General features: G+C 52.7%; 1 protein-coding gene across 1 annotated transcript; it reads left to right on the top strand.

Annotated features, from left to right (window-relative positions):
• The first annotated feature begins 4,440 nt into the window (after positions 1 to 4,440).
• On the top strand, positions 4,441 to 13,871 carry LOC142201063 (uncharacterized). Its single transcript, XM_075271892.1, has 2 exons — positions 4,441 to 5,568; positions 11,334 to 13,871. Exon 2 carries the CDS (start codon positions 11,342 to 11,344, stop codon positions 13,559 to 13,561), a length of 2,220 nt encoding a protein of 739 aa, XP_075127993.1. The 5' UTR covers positions 4,441 to 5,568; positions 11,334 to 11,341; the 3' UTR covers positions 13,562 to 13,871.
• Positions 13,872 to 17,150: the final 3,279 nt, after the last annotated feature.

The following is a 17,150-nucleotide window of genomic DNA, read 5'->3' as shown; positions in this document are numbered from 1 at the left end:
GCTCAGTAAAGCGAGAAAACCCTCCCTAGGGGATTACGTGCCACCTCCCCGTATTGTGCTGCTGTGGGACGACAGGGAATCGTTATATAGATAATCTGTTTTCCCTTAGTCCCAACAGCAGCACAAGCTTCCCTCCCTATTCCATTAGATTACTCTTGTATTTACACACGGAGGGGGGGAAGGTCTTGGCGCCCTCTTATAGGGTCATAGCCAGGTGTATGTAAATTTGGCTGATTAAAAATTCTGCCTGTCCTACCAGCACACAGGGGCGGAAATACCCGTATTGTGCTGCTGTTGGGACGACAGGGAAATCAGATTATCTACACAACCAATGACGGCATTATAGTTCTCACGTCTTTATCCCATCATTTTGTTCAACCCAATGAATTAAAGCGGAAAGTCTGAACTTTAACGGTAGCAGAAGCAAAATTAGAAAAATGTCGTCTCTGTCCAAATATTTATGGACCTCACTGTATAATAAGAATACTGGCCTCTGCCCATGACTTCGTCTGTGTGTTGTTGGTGTCGATGAGCCACCTGCTCCAGTGATTCGGCTGATCTAAGATCCGCTTGACGTCTAGCTTACGCCATCCTCCTGAGATCCGCATGAGGAGAACTCTGTGACTTCTGGCTCCTTCATCACTCTCGTTGTTTGTGACAAATTAGATTTTCTTTTTCCCGCCATGTTTAATATTAGCAAACTGCCAATGTGGAGTAAAGGAGTTTTCCCCTCCAGTGTGTCAGCACTGCCTGGAGCAGATCAGATAATATGCAGATGCTTGTACACAGTGGACTGAGGGTTAGCTGAGTGTTACATAGAGAGATAACAGACCTGAGATAAGCGGCTGCAGGAGCAGTGTAATATAGTATGTGACCATAAATCCAGAACAGTAGTGAAGCCATGTCATGTACCGGGATACAAAGTACCGATGTGTTACTCCAGGTTACAGAGTATCTATGGGACATGTAATATAGTATGTGACCATAAATGCAGAACAGTAGTGAAGCCATGTCATGTACCGGGATACAAAGTACCGATGTGTTACTCCAGGTTACAGAGTATCTATGGGACATGTAATATACACTCACCGGCCACTTTATTAGGTACACCTGTCTAACTGCTCGTTAACACTTAATTTCTAATCAGCCAATCACATGGCGGCAACTCAGTGCATTTCGGCATGTAGACATGGTCAAGACAATCTCCTGCAGTTCAAACCGAGCATCAGTATGGGGAAGAAAGGTGATTTGAGTGCCTTTGAACGTGGCATGGTTGTTGGTGCCAGAAGGGCTGGTTGGAGTATTTCAGAAACTGCTGATCTACTGGGATTTTCACGCACAACCATCTCTAGGGTTTACAGAGAATGGTCCGAAAAAGAAAAAACATCCAGTGAGCGGCAGTTCTGTGGGGGGCGGAAATGCGTTGTTGATGCCAGAGGTCAGAGGAGAATGGCCAGACTGGTTCCAGCTGATAGAAAGGCAACAGTGACTCAAATAGCCACCCGTTACAACCAAGGTAGCCAGAAGAGCATCTCTGAACGCACAGTACGTCCAACTTTGAGGCAGATGGGCTACAGCAGCAGAAGACCACACCGGGGGCCACTCCTTTCAGCTAAGAACAGGAAACTGAGGCTACAATTTGCACAAGCTCATTGAAATTGGACAATTGAAGATTGGAAAAACGTTGCCTGGTCTGATGAGTCTCGATTTCTGCTGCGACATTCGGATGGTAGGGTCAGAATTTGGCGTCAACAACATGAAAGCATGGATCCATCCTGCCTTGTATCAACGGTTCAGGCTGGTGGTGGTGGTGTCATGGTGTGGGGAATATTTTCTTGGCACTCTTTGGGCCCCTTGGTACCAATTGAGCATCGTTGCAACGCCAAAGCCTACCTGAGTATTGTTGCTGACCATGTCCATCCCTTTATGAGCACAATGTACCCAACATCTGATGGCTACTTTCAGCAGGATAATGCAATGCCATGTCATAAAGCTGGAATCATCTCAGACTGGTTTCTTGAACATGACAATGAGTTCACTGTACTCCAATGGCCTCCACAGTCACCAGATCTCAATCCAATAGAGGAGCATCTTTGGGATGTGGTGGAACGGGAGATTGGCATCATGGATGTGCAGCCGACAAATCTGCAGCAACTGTGTGATGCCATCATGTCAATATGGAGCAAAATCTCTGAGGAATGCTTCCAGCACCTTGTTGAATCTATGCCATGAAGAATTGAGGCAGTTCTGAAGGCAAAAGGGGGTCCAACCCGTTACTAGCATGGTGGACCTAATAAAGTGGCCGGTGAGTGTAGTATGTGACCATAAATGCAGAACAGTAGTGAAGCCATGTCACGTACCGGGATACAAAGTAGCCGATGTGTTACTCCAGGTTACAGAGTATCTATGGGACAAATCTCATCCAAATCCGCTCAGTGGTTTCTGTGATTGAGGAACAAACATCCAAACTGTCACATGTATAATACAGTATTAGTAGGGTATGTGCACAAAGTGGACCCCCAAACACAGAGAAAGTGACAGACAGACTGAGGGCCTTCAATACTTTTATGTCTCAGTTCTTTGTCTCATGTCTCTGTTGTCTCTGTCTCCTCCCTCCGCTCTTCTTGCAGTCTCCTCTCTGTTCTCTTTCTCTTGCAGTCTCTGTCTCCTCCTTGCGCTCTCTCTTGTAGTCTCTGTTCTGCCTGTCTCTCTGCCTCATCCCTGCGCTCTCTCTTGCAGTCTCTGTGTCCTGCTTGTCTCTCTGCCTCATCCCTGCACTCTCTCTTGCAGTCTCCGTCCTGCATGTCTGTCTCCTCACTGCGCTCACTCTCTCTTGCAGTCTCTGTGTCCTGCCTGTCTCTGAATCCTCCCTGCGCTCTCTCTCTTGCAGTCTCCGTGTCCTGTCTGTCTCCCTGTGTTCTCTCTCTTGCACTCTCTGTCCTGCCTGTCCCTCTGCCTCCTCCCTGCGCTCTCTCTTTTGCAGTCTCTGTGTCTTGCCTGTCTCTCTGTCTCATCCCTGCGCTCTCTCTTTTGCAGTCTCTGTGTCCTGCCTATCTCTCTGTCTCATTCCTGCACCCTCTCTCTTGCAGTCTGTCCTGCCTGTCTTCTCCCTTCACTCTCTGTCCTGCCTGTCTCCCTGCGCTCTCTCTTGCACTCTCTGTCCTGCCTGTCTCTCTGCCTCCTCCCTGCACCCTCTCTCTTGCAGTCTCCGTGTCCTGTCTGTCTCTGTGTCTCTTCCCTGCGCACTCTCTTGCACTCTCTGTCCTGCCTGTCCCTCTGCCTCATCCCTGCGCTCTCTCTTTTGCAGTCTCTCTGTCCTGCCTGTCCCTCTGCCTCCTCCCTGCGCTCTCTCTTGCAGTCTCTGTGTCCTGCTGGTCTCCTCTCTACACTCTCTGTCCTGCCTGTTTCTCTGCCTCATCCCTGCGCTCTCTCTTTTGCAGTGTCTGTGTCCTGCCTGTCTCTCTGCTTCCTCCCTGCACCCTCTCTCTTGCAGTCTGTCCTGCCTGTCTCCTCCCTGCACTCTCTGTCCTGCCTGTCTCTCTGCCTCATCCCTGCGCTCTCTCTTGCATTCTCTGTGTCCTGCCTGTCTCTCTGTCTCATCCCTGCACCCTCTCTCTTGCAGTCTGTCCTGCTGGTCTCCTCTCTACACTCTCTGTCCTGCCTGTCTCTCTGCCTCCTCCCTGCACCCTCTCTCTTGCAGTCTGTCCTGCCTGTCTTCTCCCTGCACTCTCTGTCCTGCCTGTCTCCCTGCGCTCTCTCTTGCACTCTCTGTCCTGCCTGTCTCCCTGCGCTTTCTCTTGCACTCTCTGTCCTGCCTGTCTCTCTGCCTCATCCCTGCGCTCTCTCTTTTGCAGTCTCTGTGTCCTGCCTGTCTCTCTGCCTCCTCCCTGCACCCTCTCTCTTGCAGTCTGTCCTGCCTGTCTCCCTGCGCTCTCTCTTGCACTCTCTGTCCTGCCTGTCTCCCTGCGCTCTCTCTTGCACTCTCTGTCCTGCCTGTCTCCCTGCGCTCTCTCTTGCACTCTCTGTCCTGCCTGTCTCCCTGCGCTCTCTCTTGCACTCTCTGTCCTGCCTGTCTCCCTGCGCTCTCTCTTGCACGCTCTGTCCTGCCTGTCTCCCTGCGCTCTCTCTTGCACTCTCTGTCCTGCCTGTCTCCCTGCGCTCTCTCTTGCACTCTCTGTCCTGCCTGTCTCCCTGCGCTCTCTCTTGCACTCTCTGTCCTGCCTGTCTCCCTGCGCTCTCTCTTGCACTCTCTGTCCTGCCTGTCTCTCTGCCTCATCCCTGCGCTCTCTCTTTTGCAGTCTCTGTGTCCTGCCTGTCTCTCTGCCTCCTCCCTGCACCCTCTCTCTTGCAGTCTGTCCTGCCTGTCTCCTCCCTGCACTCTCTGTCCTGCCTGTCTCCCTGCGCTCTCTTGCACTCTCTGTCCTGCCTGTCTCCCTGCGCTCTCTCTTGCACTCTCTGTCCTGCATGTCTCTGTCTCCTCCTCCTCTCCCTGCAGATTCTTCCCATCATGCTTTGTGCTTGGCTGCCGCAGGAGACTCCCACAGACTGCAGGGTAAGGAGCAGTGCACTGAGACTGCAGACAATGCAGAGAGAGACAGACACTGGCCGCAGGCTACAGGAAGAGACAGACAGCAAGTGACCACAGAGGCTGCAGGGAGAGACAGAGAGCACAGAACGTGCAGGGAGAGACAACGACTACAGGAAGTGACAGCAGGCAGGAGAGTCAGGCAGCAAGTGACTAGAGACTGCAGGGAGACACACAGAATACAGGGAAAGAGAGACAGCAAGTGTTCAAAGACTGCAGGGAGAGCAAGAGAGTGAAGTGAGAGACACAGGCAGAAAGTGACCAGAGAGACTGCAGGGAGAAACGGAGAATACAGAGAGTGACAAACAGCAAGTGGCCAGAGACTGCTGGGAGAGAAGCAGACTGAAAGAAGACAAAGAGAGTGCAGCACAATACAGAGACTGAAGGGATACACCGCATCAAGTGGCTAGAGACTGCAGGGAGACACAGGCAGCACGTGATCAAAGAGACTGCAGAGAGACTACGGAAGTGCAGCAAGTGACCAGAGTGTGCAGTGAGAGAGACAGGCAGGAAGTAATCAGACTGCAGGGAGTGCAGTAAGAGAGACCGCAGAGACTGAAGGAAAACACAGAAGAAGTGAACAGAGACTTCAGAAGGAGATAGAGAGTGCACAGAACGCTCAGAGAGAGACAAAGTATATAAAGAGTGAAGGCAACAAGTGACCAGAGACTGCAGGGAGAGGCTGAGAGTGTAGTAAGACAGAGAGAGAGTGCTGCAACCAAAGATAGGCAGCAAATGACCAGAAACTGGAAAGACAGATGAGCAGCAAGTGACTAGAGATCACACGGGGAGACAGTCAGCAAGCAGAGAGTGCAAGGAGAGTTATCAGGAAGTGGCCAGAGACTGCGGTCGTCCACCTTCTAGTAAGTGCAAGAAAAACTGCAGTAAGCAACCAAAGAGCGCTGAGAGACTGTAGTGAGCGTTCCCAAAGCAGGAGAGGTCTCAATGGAAAAAGACAAGTCTCTCCACTGACAGATATACTGGTGAGTCTAAAACTGCTTGTCTCATCTAATCACTCTCCACCTATCAGCCTCCTCCTATCAGCCTCCTCCTATCAGCCTCCTCCTATCAGCCTCCTCCTATCAGCCTCCTCCTATCAGCCTCCTCCTATCACTCTCCACCTATCAGCCTCCTCCTATCAGCCTCCTCCTATCAGCCTCCACCTATCAGCCTCCTCCTATCAGTCTCCACCTATCACTCTCCACCTATAAGCCTCCTCCTATCAGCCTCCTCCTATCAGCCTCCTCCTATCAGTCTCCTCCTATCAGTCTCCTCCTATCAGTCTCCTCCTATCAGCCTCCTCCTATCAGCCTCCTCCTATCAGCCTCCTCCTATCAGCCTCCTCCTATCAGCCTCCTCCTATCAGTCTCCACCTATCACTCTCCACCTATCAGTCTCCTCCTATCAGCCTCCTCCTATCAGTCTCCTCCTATCAGTCTCCTCCTATCAGTCTCCACCTATCACTCTCCACCTATCAGCCTCCTCCTATCAGCCTCCTCCTATCAGCCTCCTCCTATCAGTCTCCGCCTATCAGCCTCCTCCTATCAGTCTCCTCCTATCAGCCTCCTCCTATCAGCCTCCTCCTATCAGCCTCCTCCTATCAGTCTCCTCCTATCAGTCTCCTCCTATCAGTCTCCTCCTATCAGTCTCCTCCTATCAGCCTCCTCCTATCAGCCTCCACCTATCAGTCTCCACCTATCAGGCCTAGTTCACACGGAGTTTTTTGGTCAGGGTTTTGAGGCCGTAAACGCCTCAAAACCCGGACCAAAAAGACGGCTCCCATTGAAATCAATGGGAGCTGCGCAGGAGCTTTTTCCGGCTCCCGGAAAAAAGAAGCGAGGTGTTCATTCTTCGGCCGAGTCGCCTCGCGAGTCAGCCTGAAGACACACCCTCTTCCGGACTCGGCCCATTCATTGAGCCTGATCCGTGCACCGGCTTTCAGTTCCGCAACACGTTTTATGGATCAGAACCTGAGGCAGCCTCCGCCTCAGGTTCCGATCCAAAAAACTCCGTGTGAACTAGCCCTCAGCCTCCTCCTATCAGTCTCCACCCATCAGTCTCCACCCATCAGTCTCCTCCTATCAGGCTCCTCCTATCAGTCTCCACCCATCAGTCTCCTCCTATCAGGCTCCTCTTATTAGTCTCTTCCTATCAGTCTCCTCCTATCAGTCTCCACCCATCAGTCTCCTCCTATCAGGCTCCTCTTATTAGTCTCTTCCTATCAGTCTCCTCCTATCAGTCTCCACCCATCAGTCTCCTCCTATAAGGCTCCTCTTAGGCCTAGTTCACACGGACTTTTTTGGATCGGAACCTGAGGCGGAGGCTGCCTCAGGTTCCGATCCATAAAACGTGTTGCGGAACTGAAAGCCGGTGCACGGATCAGGCTCAATGAATGGGCCGAGTCCGGAAGAGGGTGTGTCTTCAGGCTGACTCGCGAGGCGACTCGGCCAAAGAATGAACACCTCGCTTCTTTTTTCCGGGAGCCGGAAAAAGCTCCTGCGCAGCTCCCATTGATTTTAATGGGAGCCGTCTTTTTGGTCCGGGTTTTGAGGCGTTTACAGCCTCAAAACCCTGACCAAAAAACTCCGTGTGAACTAGCCCTCAGCCTCCTCCTATCAGTTTCCATCTATCAGCCTCCTCCTATCAGCCTCCTCCTATCAGTCTCCACCTATCAGCCTCCTCCTATCAGTCTCCGCCTATCAGCCTCCTCCTATCAGTCTCCACCTATCAGTCTCCACCCATCAGCCTCCTCCTATCAGTCTCCTCCTATCAGTCTCCACCCATCAGCCTCCTTCTATCAGTCTCCACCTATCAGCCTCCTCCTATCAGTCTCCGCCTATCAGTCTCCTCCTATCAGTCTCTACCTATCAGTCTCCACCCATCAGCCTCCTCCTATCAGTCTCCACCCATCAGTCTCTACCCATCAGTCTCTACCCATCAGTCTCCACCCATCAGTCTCCACCTAACAGCACCCTCCTCTACTGTTCCTTCCAGACCAGCGTCCTCCTGTCCTGTTCCTTCCAGACCAGCGCCCTCCTGTCCTTTTCCTTCCAGACCAGCGCCCTCCTGTCCTGTTCCTTCCAGACCAGCGCCCTCCTGTCCTGTTCCTTCCAGACCAGCACCCTCCTGTCCTTTTCCTTCCAGACCAGCGCCCTCCTGTCCTTTTCCTTCCAGACCAGCACCCTCCTGTCCTGTTCCTTCCAGACCAGCGCCCTCCTGTCCTGTTCCTTCCAGACCAGCACCCTCCTGTCCTGTTCCTTCCAGACCAGCGTCCTCCTGTCCTTTTCTTTTCAAACCAGCGCCCTCCTGTCCTGTTCCTTCCAGACCAGCGTCCTCCTGTCCTGTTCCTTCCAGACCAGCGTCCTCCTGTCCTTTTCCTTCCAGACCAGCGCCCTCCTGTCCTGTTCCTTCCAGACCAGCACCCTCCTGTCCTGTTCCTTCCAGACCAGCGTCCTCCTGTCCTTTTCTTTTCAGACCAGCGCCCTCCTGTCCTGTTCCTTCCAGACCAGCGTCCTCCTGTCCTTTTCTTTTCAGACCAGCGCCCTCCTGTCCTGTTCCTTCCAGACCAGTGTCCTCCTGTCCTGTTCCTTCCAGACCAGAGCCCTCCTGTCCTTTTCTTTTCAAACCAGCGCCCTCCTGTCCTGTTCCTTCCAGACCAGCGTCCTCCTGTCCTGTTCCTTCCAGACCAGCGTCCTCCTGTCCTTTTCCTTCCAGACCAGCGCCCTCCTGTCCTGTTCCTTCCAGACCAGCACCCTCCTGTCCTGTTCCTTCCAGACCAGTGTCCTCCTGTCCTGTTCCTTCCAGACCAGAGCCCTTCTGTCCTTTTCTTTTCAGACCAGAGCCCTCCTGTCCTTTTCCTTCCAGACAGACCAGCGCCCTCCTGTCCTGTTCCTTCCAGACCAAAGTCCTCCTGTCCTTTTCTTTTCAGACCAGCGCCAGGACGCTGGTCTGGAAGGAACAGGACAGGAGGGAGCTGGTCTGGAAGGAACAGGACAGGAGGGTGCTGGTCTGAAAAGAAAAGGACAGGAGGGTGCTGGTCTGGAAGGAACAGGACAGGAGGGCGCTGGTCTGAAAAGAAAAGAACAGGAGGGTGCTGGTCTGGAAGGAACAGGACAGGAGGGCGCTGGTCTGAAAGGAAAAGGACAGGAGGACGCTGGTCTTGAAGGAACAGGACAGGAGGGCGCTGGTCTGGAAGGAACAGGACAGGAGGGCTCTGGTCTGGAAGGAAAAGGACAGGAGGACGCTGGTCTTGAAGGAACAGGACAGGAGGGCGCTGGTCTGGAAGGAACAGGACAGGAGGGCGCTGGTCTGGAAGGAACAGGACAGGAGGGCACTGGTCTGTAAGGAACAGGACAGGCGCTGGTCTGGAAGGCTGTCCTGTTCCTTCCAGACCAGCGCCCTCCTCTCCTGTTCCTTCCAGACCAGCGCCCTCCTGTCCTGTTCTTCCAGACCAGCGCCCTCCTGTCCTGTTCCTTCCAGACCAGCGCCCTCCTGTCCTGTTCCTTCAAGACCAGCGTCCTCCTGTCCTTTTCCTTTCAGACCAGCGCCCTCCTGTCCTGTTCCTTCCAGACCAGCACCCTCCTGTTCTTTTCTTTTCAGACCAGCGCCCTCCTGTCCTGTTCCTTCCAGACCAGCACCCTCCTGTCCTTTTCTTTTCAGACCAGCGCCCTCCTGTCCTGTTCCTTCCAGACCAGCACCCTCCTGTCCTTTTCCTTCCAGACCAGCGCCCTCCTGTCCTTTTCCTTCCAGACCAGCACCCTCCTGTCCTGTTCCTTCCAGACCAGCGCCCTCCTGTCCTGTTCCTTCCAGACCAGCACCCTCCTGTCCTGTTCCTTCCAGACCAGCGTCCTCCTGTCCTTTTCTTTTCAGACCAGCGCCCTCCTGTCCTGTTCCTTCCAGACCAGCGTCCTCCTGTCCTTTTCCTTCCAGACCAGCGCCCTCCTGTCCTGTTCCTTCCAGACCAGCGTCCTCCTGTCCTTTTCTTTTCAGACCAGCGCCCTCCTGTCCTTTTCCTTCCAGACCAGCGTCCTCCTGTCCTTTACTTTTCAAACCAGCGCCCTCCTGTCCTGTTCCTTCCAGACCAGCGTCCTCCTGTCCTTTTCCTTCCAGACCAGCGCCCTCCTGTCCTGTTCCTTCCAGACCAGCACCCTCCTGTCCTGTTCCTTCCAGACCAGCGTCCTCCTGTCCTTTTCTTTTCAGACCAGCGCCCTCCTGTCCTGTTCCTTCCAGACCAGCGTCCTCCTGTCCTTTTCTTTTCAGACCAGCGCCCTCCTGTCCTGTTCCTTCCAGACCAGTGTCCTCCTGTCCTGTTCCTTCCAGACCAGAGCCCTCCTGTCCTTTTCTTTTCAAACCAGCGCCCTACTGTCCTGTTCCTTCCAGACCAGCGTCCTCCTGTCCTGTTCCTTCCAGACCAGCGTCCTCCTGTCCTTTTCCTTCCAGACCAGCGCCCTCCTGTCCTGTTCCTTCCAGACCAGCACCCTCCTGTCCTGTTCCTTCCAGACCAGTGTCCTCCTGTCCTGTTCCTTCCAGACCAGCGCCCTCCTGTCCTGTTCCTTCCAGACCAGCGTCCTCCTGTCCTTTTCTTTTCAGACCAGAGCCCTCCTGTCCTTTTCCTTCCAGACAGACCAGCGCCCTCCTGTCCTGTTCCTTCCAGACCAAAGTCCTCCTGTCCTTTTCTTTTCAGACCAGCGCCAGGACGCTGGTCTTGAAGGAACAGGACAGGAGGGCGCTGGTCTGGAAGGAACAGGACAGGAGGGCACTGGTCTGGAAGGAACAGGACAGGAGGGCACTGGTCTGTAAGGAACAGGACAGGCGCTGGTCTGGAAGGCTGTCCTGTTCCTTCCAGACCAGCGCCCTCCTCTCCTGTTCCTTCCAGACCAGCGCCCTCCTGTCCTGTTCTTCCAGACCAGCGCCCTCCTGTCCTGTTCCTTCCAGACCAGCGCCCTCCTGTCCTGTTCCTTCCAGACCAGCGCCCTCCTGTCCTGTTCCTTCAAGACCAGCGTCCTCCTGTCCTTTTCCTTTCAGACCAGCGCCCTCCTGTCCTGTTCCTTCCAGACCAGCACCCTCCTGTTCTTTTCTTTTCAGACCAGCGCCCTCCTGTCCTGTTCCTTCCAGACCAGCTCCCTCCTGTCCTGTTCCTTCCAGACCAGCGTCCTCCTGTCCTTTTCTTTTCAGACCAGCGCCCTCCTGTCCTGTTCCTTCCAGACCAGCGCCCTCCTGTTCTGTTCCTTCCAGACCAGCGTCCTCCTGTCCTTTTCTTTTCAGACCAGCGCCCTCCTGTCCTGTTCCTTCCAGACCAGCTCCCTCCTGTCCTGTTCTTCCAGACCAGCGCCCTCCTGTCCTGTTCCTTCCAGACCAGCGCCCTCCTGTCCTTTTCCTTCCAGACCAGCGCCCTCCTGTCCTGTTCCTTCAAGACCAGCGTCCTCCTGTCCTGTTCCTTCCTGACCAGCGTCCTCCTGTCCTGTTCCGTCCAGACCAGCGCCCTCCTGTCCTGTTCCTTCCAGACCAGCACCCTCCTGTCCTTTTCTTTTCAGACCTGCGCCCTCCTGTCCTGTTCCTTCCTGACCAGCGTCCTCCTGTCCTGTTCCGTCCAGACCAGCGCCCTCCTGTCCACAGTATAATATTTCGGTTCTAGTAGCGATTGTGTTTTTGTAGTTCCTTTAGCCCCTTCTGACCCTGATGCCACGAGAGATAACTGAGACTTCAGTAGACGTGACTTTGACCTCTGCTGTCTCATCTCTTCCTCCAGATTTTCACATGATGGATGGAGATGCCTCAGTCTTGAGTGGATTTGTATTTGAGATCTCGTCCGCCAGTCCTGAGCACATGGAGGTGAAAGTGGAGTTGGATGTAAACTGTAAAGAAGAAGTTCCCTGGGATGAGGAAGATCTGCAGAGTGCTGCTCCTGGAGACGTGAACGCACCCTTTTACTGTCTTGTGTGTGGGAAAGCCTTCGGACAGCGGCACAACCTCATCAAACACCAGCGAATCCACACAGGGGAGCGGCCATACTGCTGTGACCAGTGCGGGAAGAGCTTCATCCAAAAACAGCACCTGACAAAACACCAGAGGCTGCACACTGGAGAGAGGCCGTACATCTGCCAGGTGTGTGGCCGCGGCTTTAGTCTGAAGCATAACCTGACAACCCATGAGAGAATTCACACCGGTGAGAAACCCTATCCCTGTACTGAATGCGGCAAGAGCTTCAGCCGCCGGGAAAATCTGCGCGCTCATCAGAGATGTCACCTGAACAAAACTACCGGCAGCAACACCGTGACGCCCCCTAAGGAGACAGCGACCTCCTGCGCTATGGTCCGTCTACTGCCCACTGCAGAGAAACGGCGAAGGGAACAGGCTCTTATGGAGAAGAATCCCACCCCTAAGGTCTCCAGCAGTGGCCGGGCCGTGAATCCCAGACCATTCATATGTCCTCAGTGTGGGAAAAGATTCTTCAACAAGCAAACATTCATCAACCACTACAGGATTCACACCGGTCAGAGGCCGCACACCTGCCCCGAGTGTGGACGCAGCTTCATCCAAAAACAGCACCTGACCAAGCACATCCGCACTCACACAGGAGAGAAGCCGTACACCTGCAGCGAGTGTGGCAGAAGCTTCAGCATGAAGCACAACCTGTGCACGCACATGAAGACTCACACTGGAGAGAAGCCCTACAGCTGCTCGGCCTGCGGAAAGAGATTTACCCGGAGAAGCACCTACCAAGCACATCAAAGAATCCACTGCAAATCCAAACTGGAGGTAGGTCCCTCTGGAGACCCTCCCCACCTTGTGGAGGATGTGACATTTACACCTAAGGATGTCTACATTGTGGAGGTGCCGGAGCCGATGACGCTGCAGACCGCTGAGACGCCCATCACCTGTGGTCAGTGCGGCAAACATTTCAGTAATATCGGAGAAATCCCCATCTGCTGTAGCGACTGTGGAACAAGCTTCAACCGAAGCAGCATCTTAACCCTGCGCCCGGGATCTGGTTCACCAGGGCCACATGGTCCTCCTGTTGACATCGTGACCTTAGTCTCAGAGGAGCAGAACTCACTGCTGACCATAGAAAGTGAGGTGAGTCTTGACCATCAGGATACAACAGGTCAGGAATTACAAGACCTGATGAACTTGCAGAGCCATAACCAGTCCCAGGTCGGGGCAGTTCACTTTGCCTGCCAGTGGTGTGGCCAGGTCTTTGGCCAGAGAGAGGATCTCGAGCAACATGAACCTCTGCACAGCGGTGAGAAAATCCACGCCTGCGATTACTGCGGGAAAACATTTTTTCAGAAGAATCTGTTGGTCAATCATGTGAAGACGCACCTTGGGGATAAACAGTCCTCACGTAATCCTTTTAGCAAGACCCTCAAACACCTTCCATCCAGCCCACATAGGACGACTCCTGCAGATAAGCCTTTCTCATGCAGCAAATGTGGGAAGAGTTTCAGCCACCAGGAGACATTGACTTTGCATCAGAGAAGCCACCAGAGATACTCAAACCTGACCACCGCATCACCAGAACTGAAGGACAAGCCAGGCTTGGGTGGGTGTTTGAAACCTGTCCTCAATGGGGGCAAAGATCGAGCCTTCCCATGTTCTGTGTGCGGCAAATCATTCAACCAAAAACATACCCTGATCAACCATCTGCGCATTCACTCAGGAGAGAGACCCTATCCCTGCCCCACGTGCGGCAAGAGCTTCATTCAGAAGCAGCACCTCACCAAACATGTGCGGCTCCACACAGGGGAGAGACCCTACGCCTGCCAGGAGTGCGGCAGAAGCTTCAGCTTGAAGCACAATCTGACCACCCACCAGCGGATCCACACAGGAGAGCGTCCATACGCCTGCGCCCAGTGCGGCAAGAGGTTTAATCGCAGAGGCATTTTACTAAGCCATCAGAGGATCCATCTGCAAGAGGTGTCACGAAAAACTGAAGACCTGACTGTGCTCCTGGACAACGACAAGAGGGACCTGTAATGGAGTGCAGAAGAGCGTGCCCATGAATGGTTGGGAGACTCCTTGTGTCCGGTGCACATGTCAGATCTGTAGTAAAGACTTCCACAGGACCCAAATTGTCTCCAGAAACATCAATTCTTCCAGACAAATCATAGCAGGGAGCAAGAGATGCAGAAGAGCTTCCTAATGGCCAGAACTTGGAGCACATCTCAAGCTGAGGCACATCAGGCGTCTCAGCCACCAGTCGGACTCCATTGTGATGTCTACAAGACACTCGATTCTTGGAGGTCTAATAAGACAAGGACACTTTGCTGTACGATTGAGGTCAGCACTGGAGGTGGTGGAGCAGATATGAAGCAGACATTGGTAGATTTGGCTCCCGCCTTGTACTGGGGCGTGGGCTGCACTAGTTGTGTCATGTTGAGGTGGCGATGACCTCTGTGATGTTCCTGAATATAATAAGATTATTTATAAGTCATTGTCTCCGACTCTGCGTCTCACCATTAGCTTACACAACAGCGGTCACTAGACTAATACACTCACCTGTGTGACTCTGCTCTGCGCCTGTCGGGGGACTTAGTGTGACATTAGTCAGTCCCTGCGGCATTCCCTCATTGGCCACACCAATCACATGACCATTATAATGCTTCATAGACGAGGCCTGCAGCGGCACAGACAGGGGACTGGACTAGTAGCTTTATCTTTACACCTCCGCTGACCGCACTTTCTATAGTCAAAGGTCACTTTTAAAGGGCTTGTTCATAAGTGAGCCCACCAGGTATGTGACACGTCTCCGCAGGAAGTCGCATCAATGTCAGAGAGTCGGGGTCCCACCTCTGCAACCTCATCGGAGATGGCAAACCAAAGAAGTGACCATGTGGGCAGAGACATCTCTAAGGGAAGGTGATGGAGGTGGAACCAACAACTCAGACAGCGCAGACAGCCAAGAACCAGAGGGATCAGCCCGACAACCCAGAATCTATGTCCAGAGCCTTCACAGTGAATGAGGCAGTTACATCGAAAAGACGAGACCTAGTCCTGCTCGCACCGCCTGTACTGAGCTCAGCCCCAGCCTCTAGATCCCTACACTACACTATACACCTATAGAACTGCAGGGATCACCTGTATATACTATATATAATATTAAGGGCCCCTTCACACGGAGGATACGCTGGCTGATTTTGAACATGTAAACGTTCCGAATCAGCGGCGTTTAAAACAGGTTCCATTGCTTTCTATGGGAGCCGGCATACGTGCGCTCCCCATAGAAACTACAACAACGGAGACATCGAAAAAAAGTGGAAAAAGTAATTGGCGGCCGGAAACAGGTGACCTCCAATTCAGACGAATGGTGAGTTTAACATTCGACTAATTTGGGACTGTGAACTATGTGACTGTGAGACAGGGACAGATGTACAGGAGGGTTAGCTAGGGGTTACCTTTATTTAGGGGGGAATGTCACTCCCCCAGCTCTTTGGGGCTCTATCTGGTCGGGATCCCTGGCAGCTTGTGATATGCCGGAGATGACTTTTTCCCATAGGAATGCATTGACCAGCGTTTATTGGCCAAATGTCATACAGAGTACAGCATCCGGCCAATCAACACTGGTTCTGCCGGAGGAGGCGGAGTCTAAGAGCAGTCCACTGCAGTCTCCATTGTGGTCCGATCTCAGGTATAGCAGAGCTGACACTGCTCTACTACACCGAGAAGCGGCAGAGCAATATAAATATAGCAATTAAAAAAAAAAAAAAAAAAAACTTTCTAGACTTCAGTAGTTGATTCCTTTTTAATGGCTGGCTAATAATGATGACAGATTACAACGTTTCGAAACACTCGGCTCCTTTACTTGAGAAACATTGTAACCTGTCATCATTATTAGTAGAGATGAGCGAACACTAAAATGTTCGAGGTTCGAAATTCGATTCGAACAGCCGCTCAATGTTCGTGTGTTCGAACGGGTTTCGAACCCCATTATAGTCTATGGGGAACAGATACTCGTTAAGGGGGAAACCCAAATCCGTGTCTGGAGGGTCACCAAGTCCACTATGACACCCCAGGAAATGATGCCAACACCTCTGGAATGACACTGGGACAGCAGGGGAAGCATGTCTGGGGGCATCTAACACACCAAAGACCCTCTATTACCCCAACATCACAGCCTAACAACTACACACTTTACACACTCAATACCACCTCTCTGACAGTAGGAAAACACCTTGAAACATGTGTATTTGGCACTTGCAGTGAGGAGAGCTTGTCACCAGCAGTGAATTTGGCCCTTGTAGTAAGTTGAGGTTGGCACCAACATTTGTTTTGAAAATCAGGGTGGATTGAGCCTCTAACCAGCAGAGTTTGGGCAAATTCATGGTGGAGGGAGCCTCTAAACAGCCCAGTTTGGGCAAATTCATGGTGGAGGGAGCCTCTAAACAGCCAAGTTTTGGGAAATTCATGGTGGAGGGAGCCTCTAACCAGCCCAGTTTGGACCAATTCATGGTGGAGGGAGCCTCTAAACAGCCCAGTTTGGGCAAATTCATGGTGGAGGGAGCCTCTAAAAAACCCAGTTTGGACCAATTCATGGTGGAGGGAGCCTCTAATTAGCCCAGTTTGGACCAATTAATTGTGGAGGGAGCCTCTAACCAGCCCAGTTTGGACCAATTAATGGTGGAGGGAGCCTCTAACCACCCCAGTTTGGGCAAATTCATGGTGGAGGGAGCCTCTAACCAGCCCAGTTTGGACCAATTAATGGTGGAGGGAGCCTCTAACCAGCCCAGTTTGGACCAATTAATGGTGGAGGGAGCCTCTAACCACCCCAGTTTGGACCAATTCATGGTGGAGGGAGCCTCTAACCAGCCCAGTTTGGACCAATTCATGGTGGAGGGAGCCTCTAAACAGCCCAGTTTGGGCAAATTCATGGTGGAGGGAGCCTCTAAAAAACCCAGTTTGGACCAATTCATGGTGGAGGGAGCCTCTAATTAGCCCAGTTTGGACCAATTAATTGTGGAGGGAGCCTCTAACCAGCCCAGTTTGGACCAATTAATGGTGGAGGGAGCCTCTAAAAAACCCAGTTTGGACCAATTCATGGTGGAGGGAGCCTCTAAACAGCCCAGTTTGGGCAAATTCATGGTGGAGGGAGCCTCTAACCAGCCCAGTTTGGACCAATTAATGGTGGAGGGAGCCTCTAAACAGCCAAGTTTTGGGAAATTCATGGTGGAGGGAGCCTCTAACCAGCCCAGTTTGGACCAATTAATGGTGGAGGGAGCCTCTAACCAGCCCAGTTTGGACCAATTAATGGTGGAGGGAGCCTCTAACCAGCCCAGTTTGGACCAATTAATGGTGGAGGGAGCCTCTAAACAGCCAAGTTTTGGGAAATTCATGGTGGAGGGAGCCTCTAACCAGCCCAGTTTGGACCAATTCATGGTGGAGGGAGCCTCTAAACAGCCCAGTTTGGGCAAATTCATGGTGGAGGGAGCCTCTAAAAAACCCAGTTTGGACCAATTCATGGTGGAGGGAGCCTCTAATTAGCCCAGTTTGGACCAATTAATTGTGGAGGGAGCCTCTAACCAGCCCAGTTTGGACCAATTAATGGTGGAGGGAGCCTCTAACCACCCCA

Source organism: Leptodactylus fuscus, chromosome 4, assembly GCF_031893055.1.
Source record: "Leptodactylus fuscus isolate aLepFus1 chromosome 4, aLepFus1.hap2, whole genome shotgun sequence".
Taxonomy (NCBI): Eukaryota; Metazoa; Chordata; class Amphibia; order Anura; family Leptodactylidae; genus Leptodactylus; species Leptodactylus fuscus.
The sequence above is the reverse complement of the archived record's forward strand: the minus strand, read 5'-3'. Positions and strand labels throughout refer to the sequence as shown.

What these genes read in the sequence shown, in the direction of transcription:
- LOC142201063 (XM_075271892.1), top strand. Translation starts at nt 11,342, where the DNA reads ATGATGGATGGAGATGCCTCAGTCTTGAGTGGATTTGTATTTGAGATC.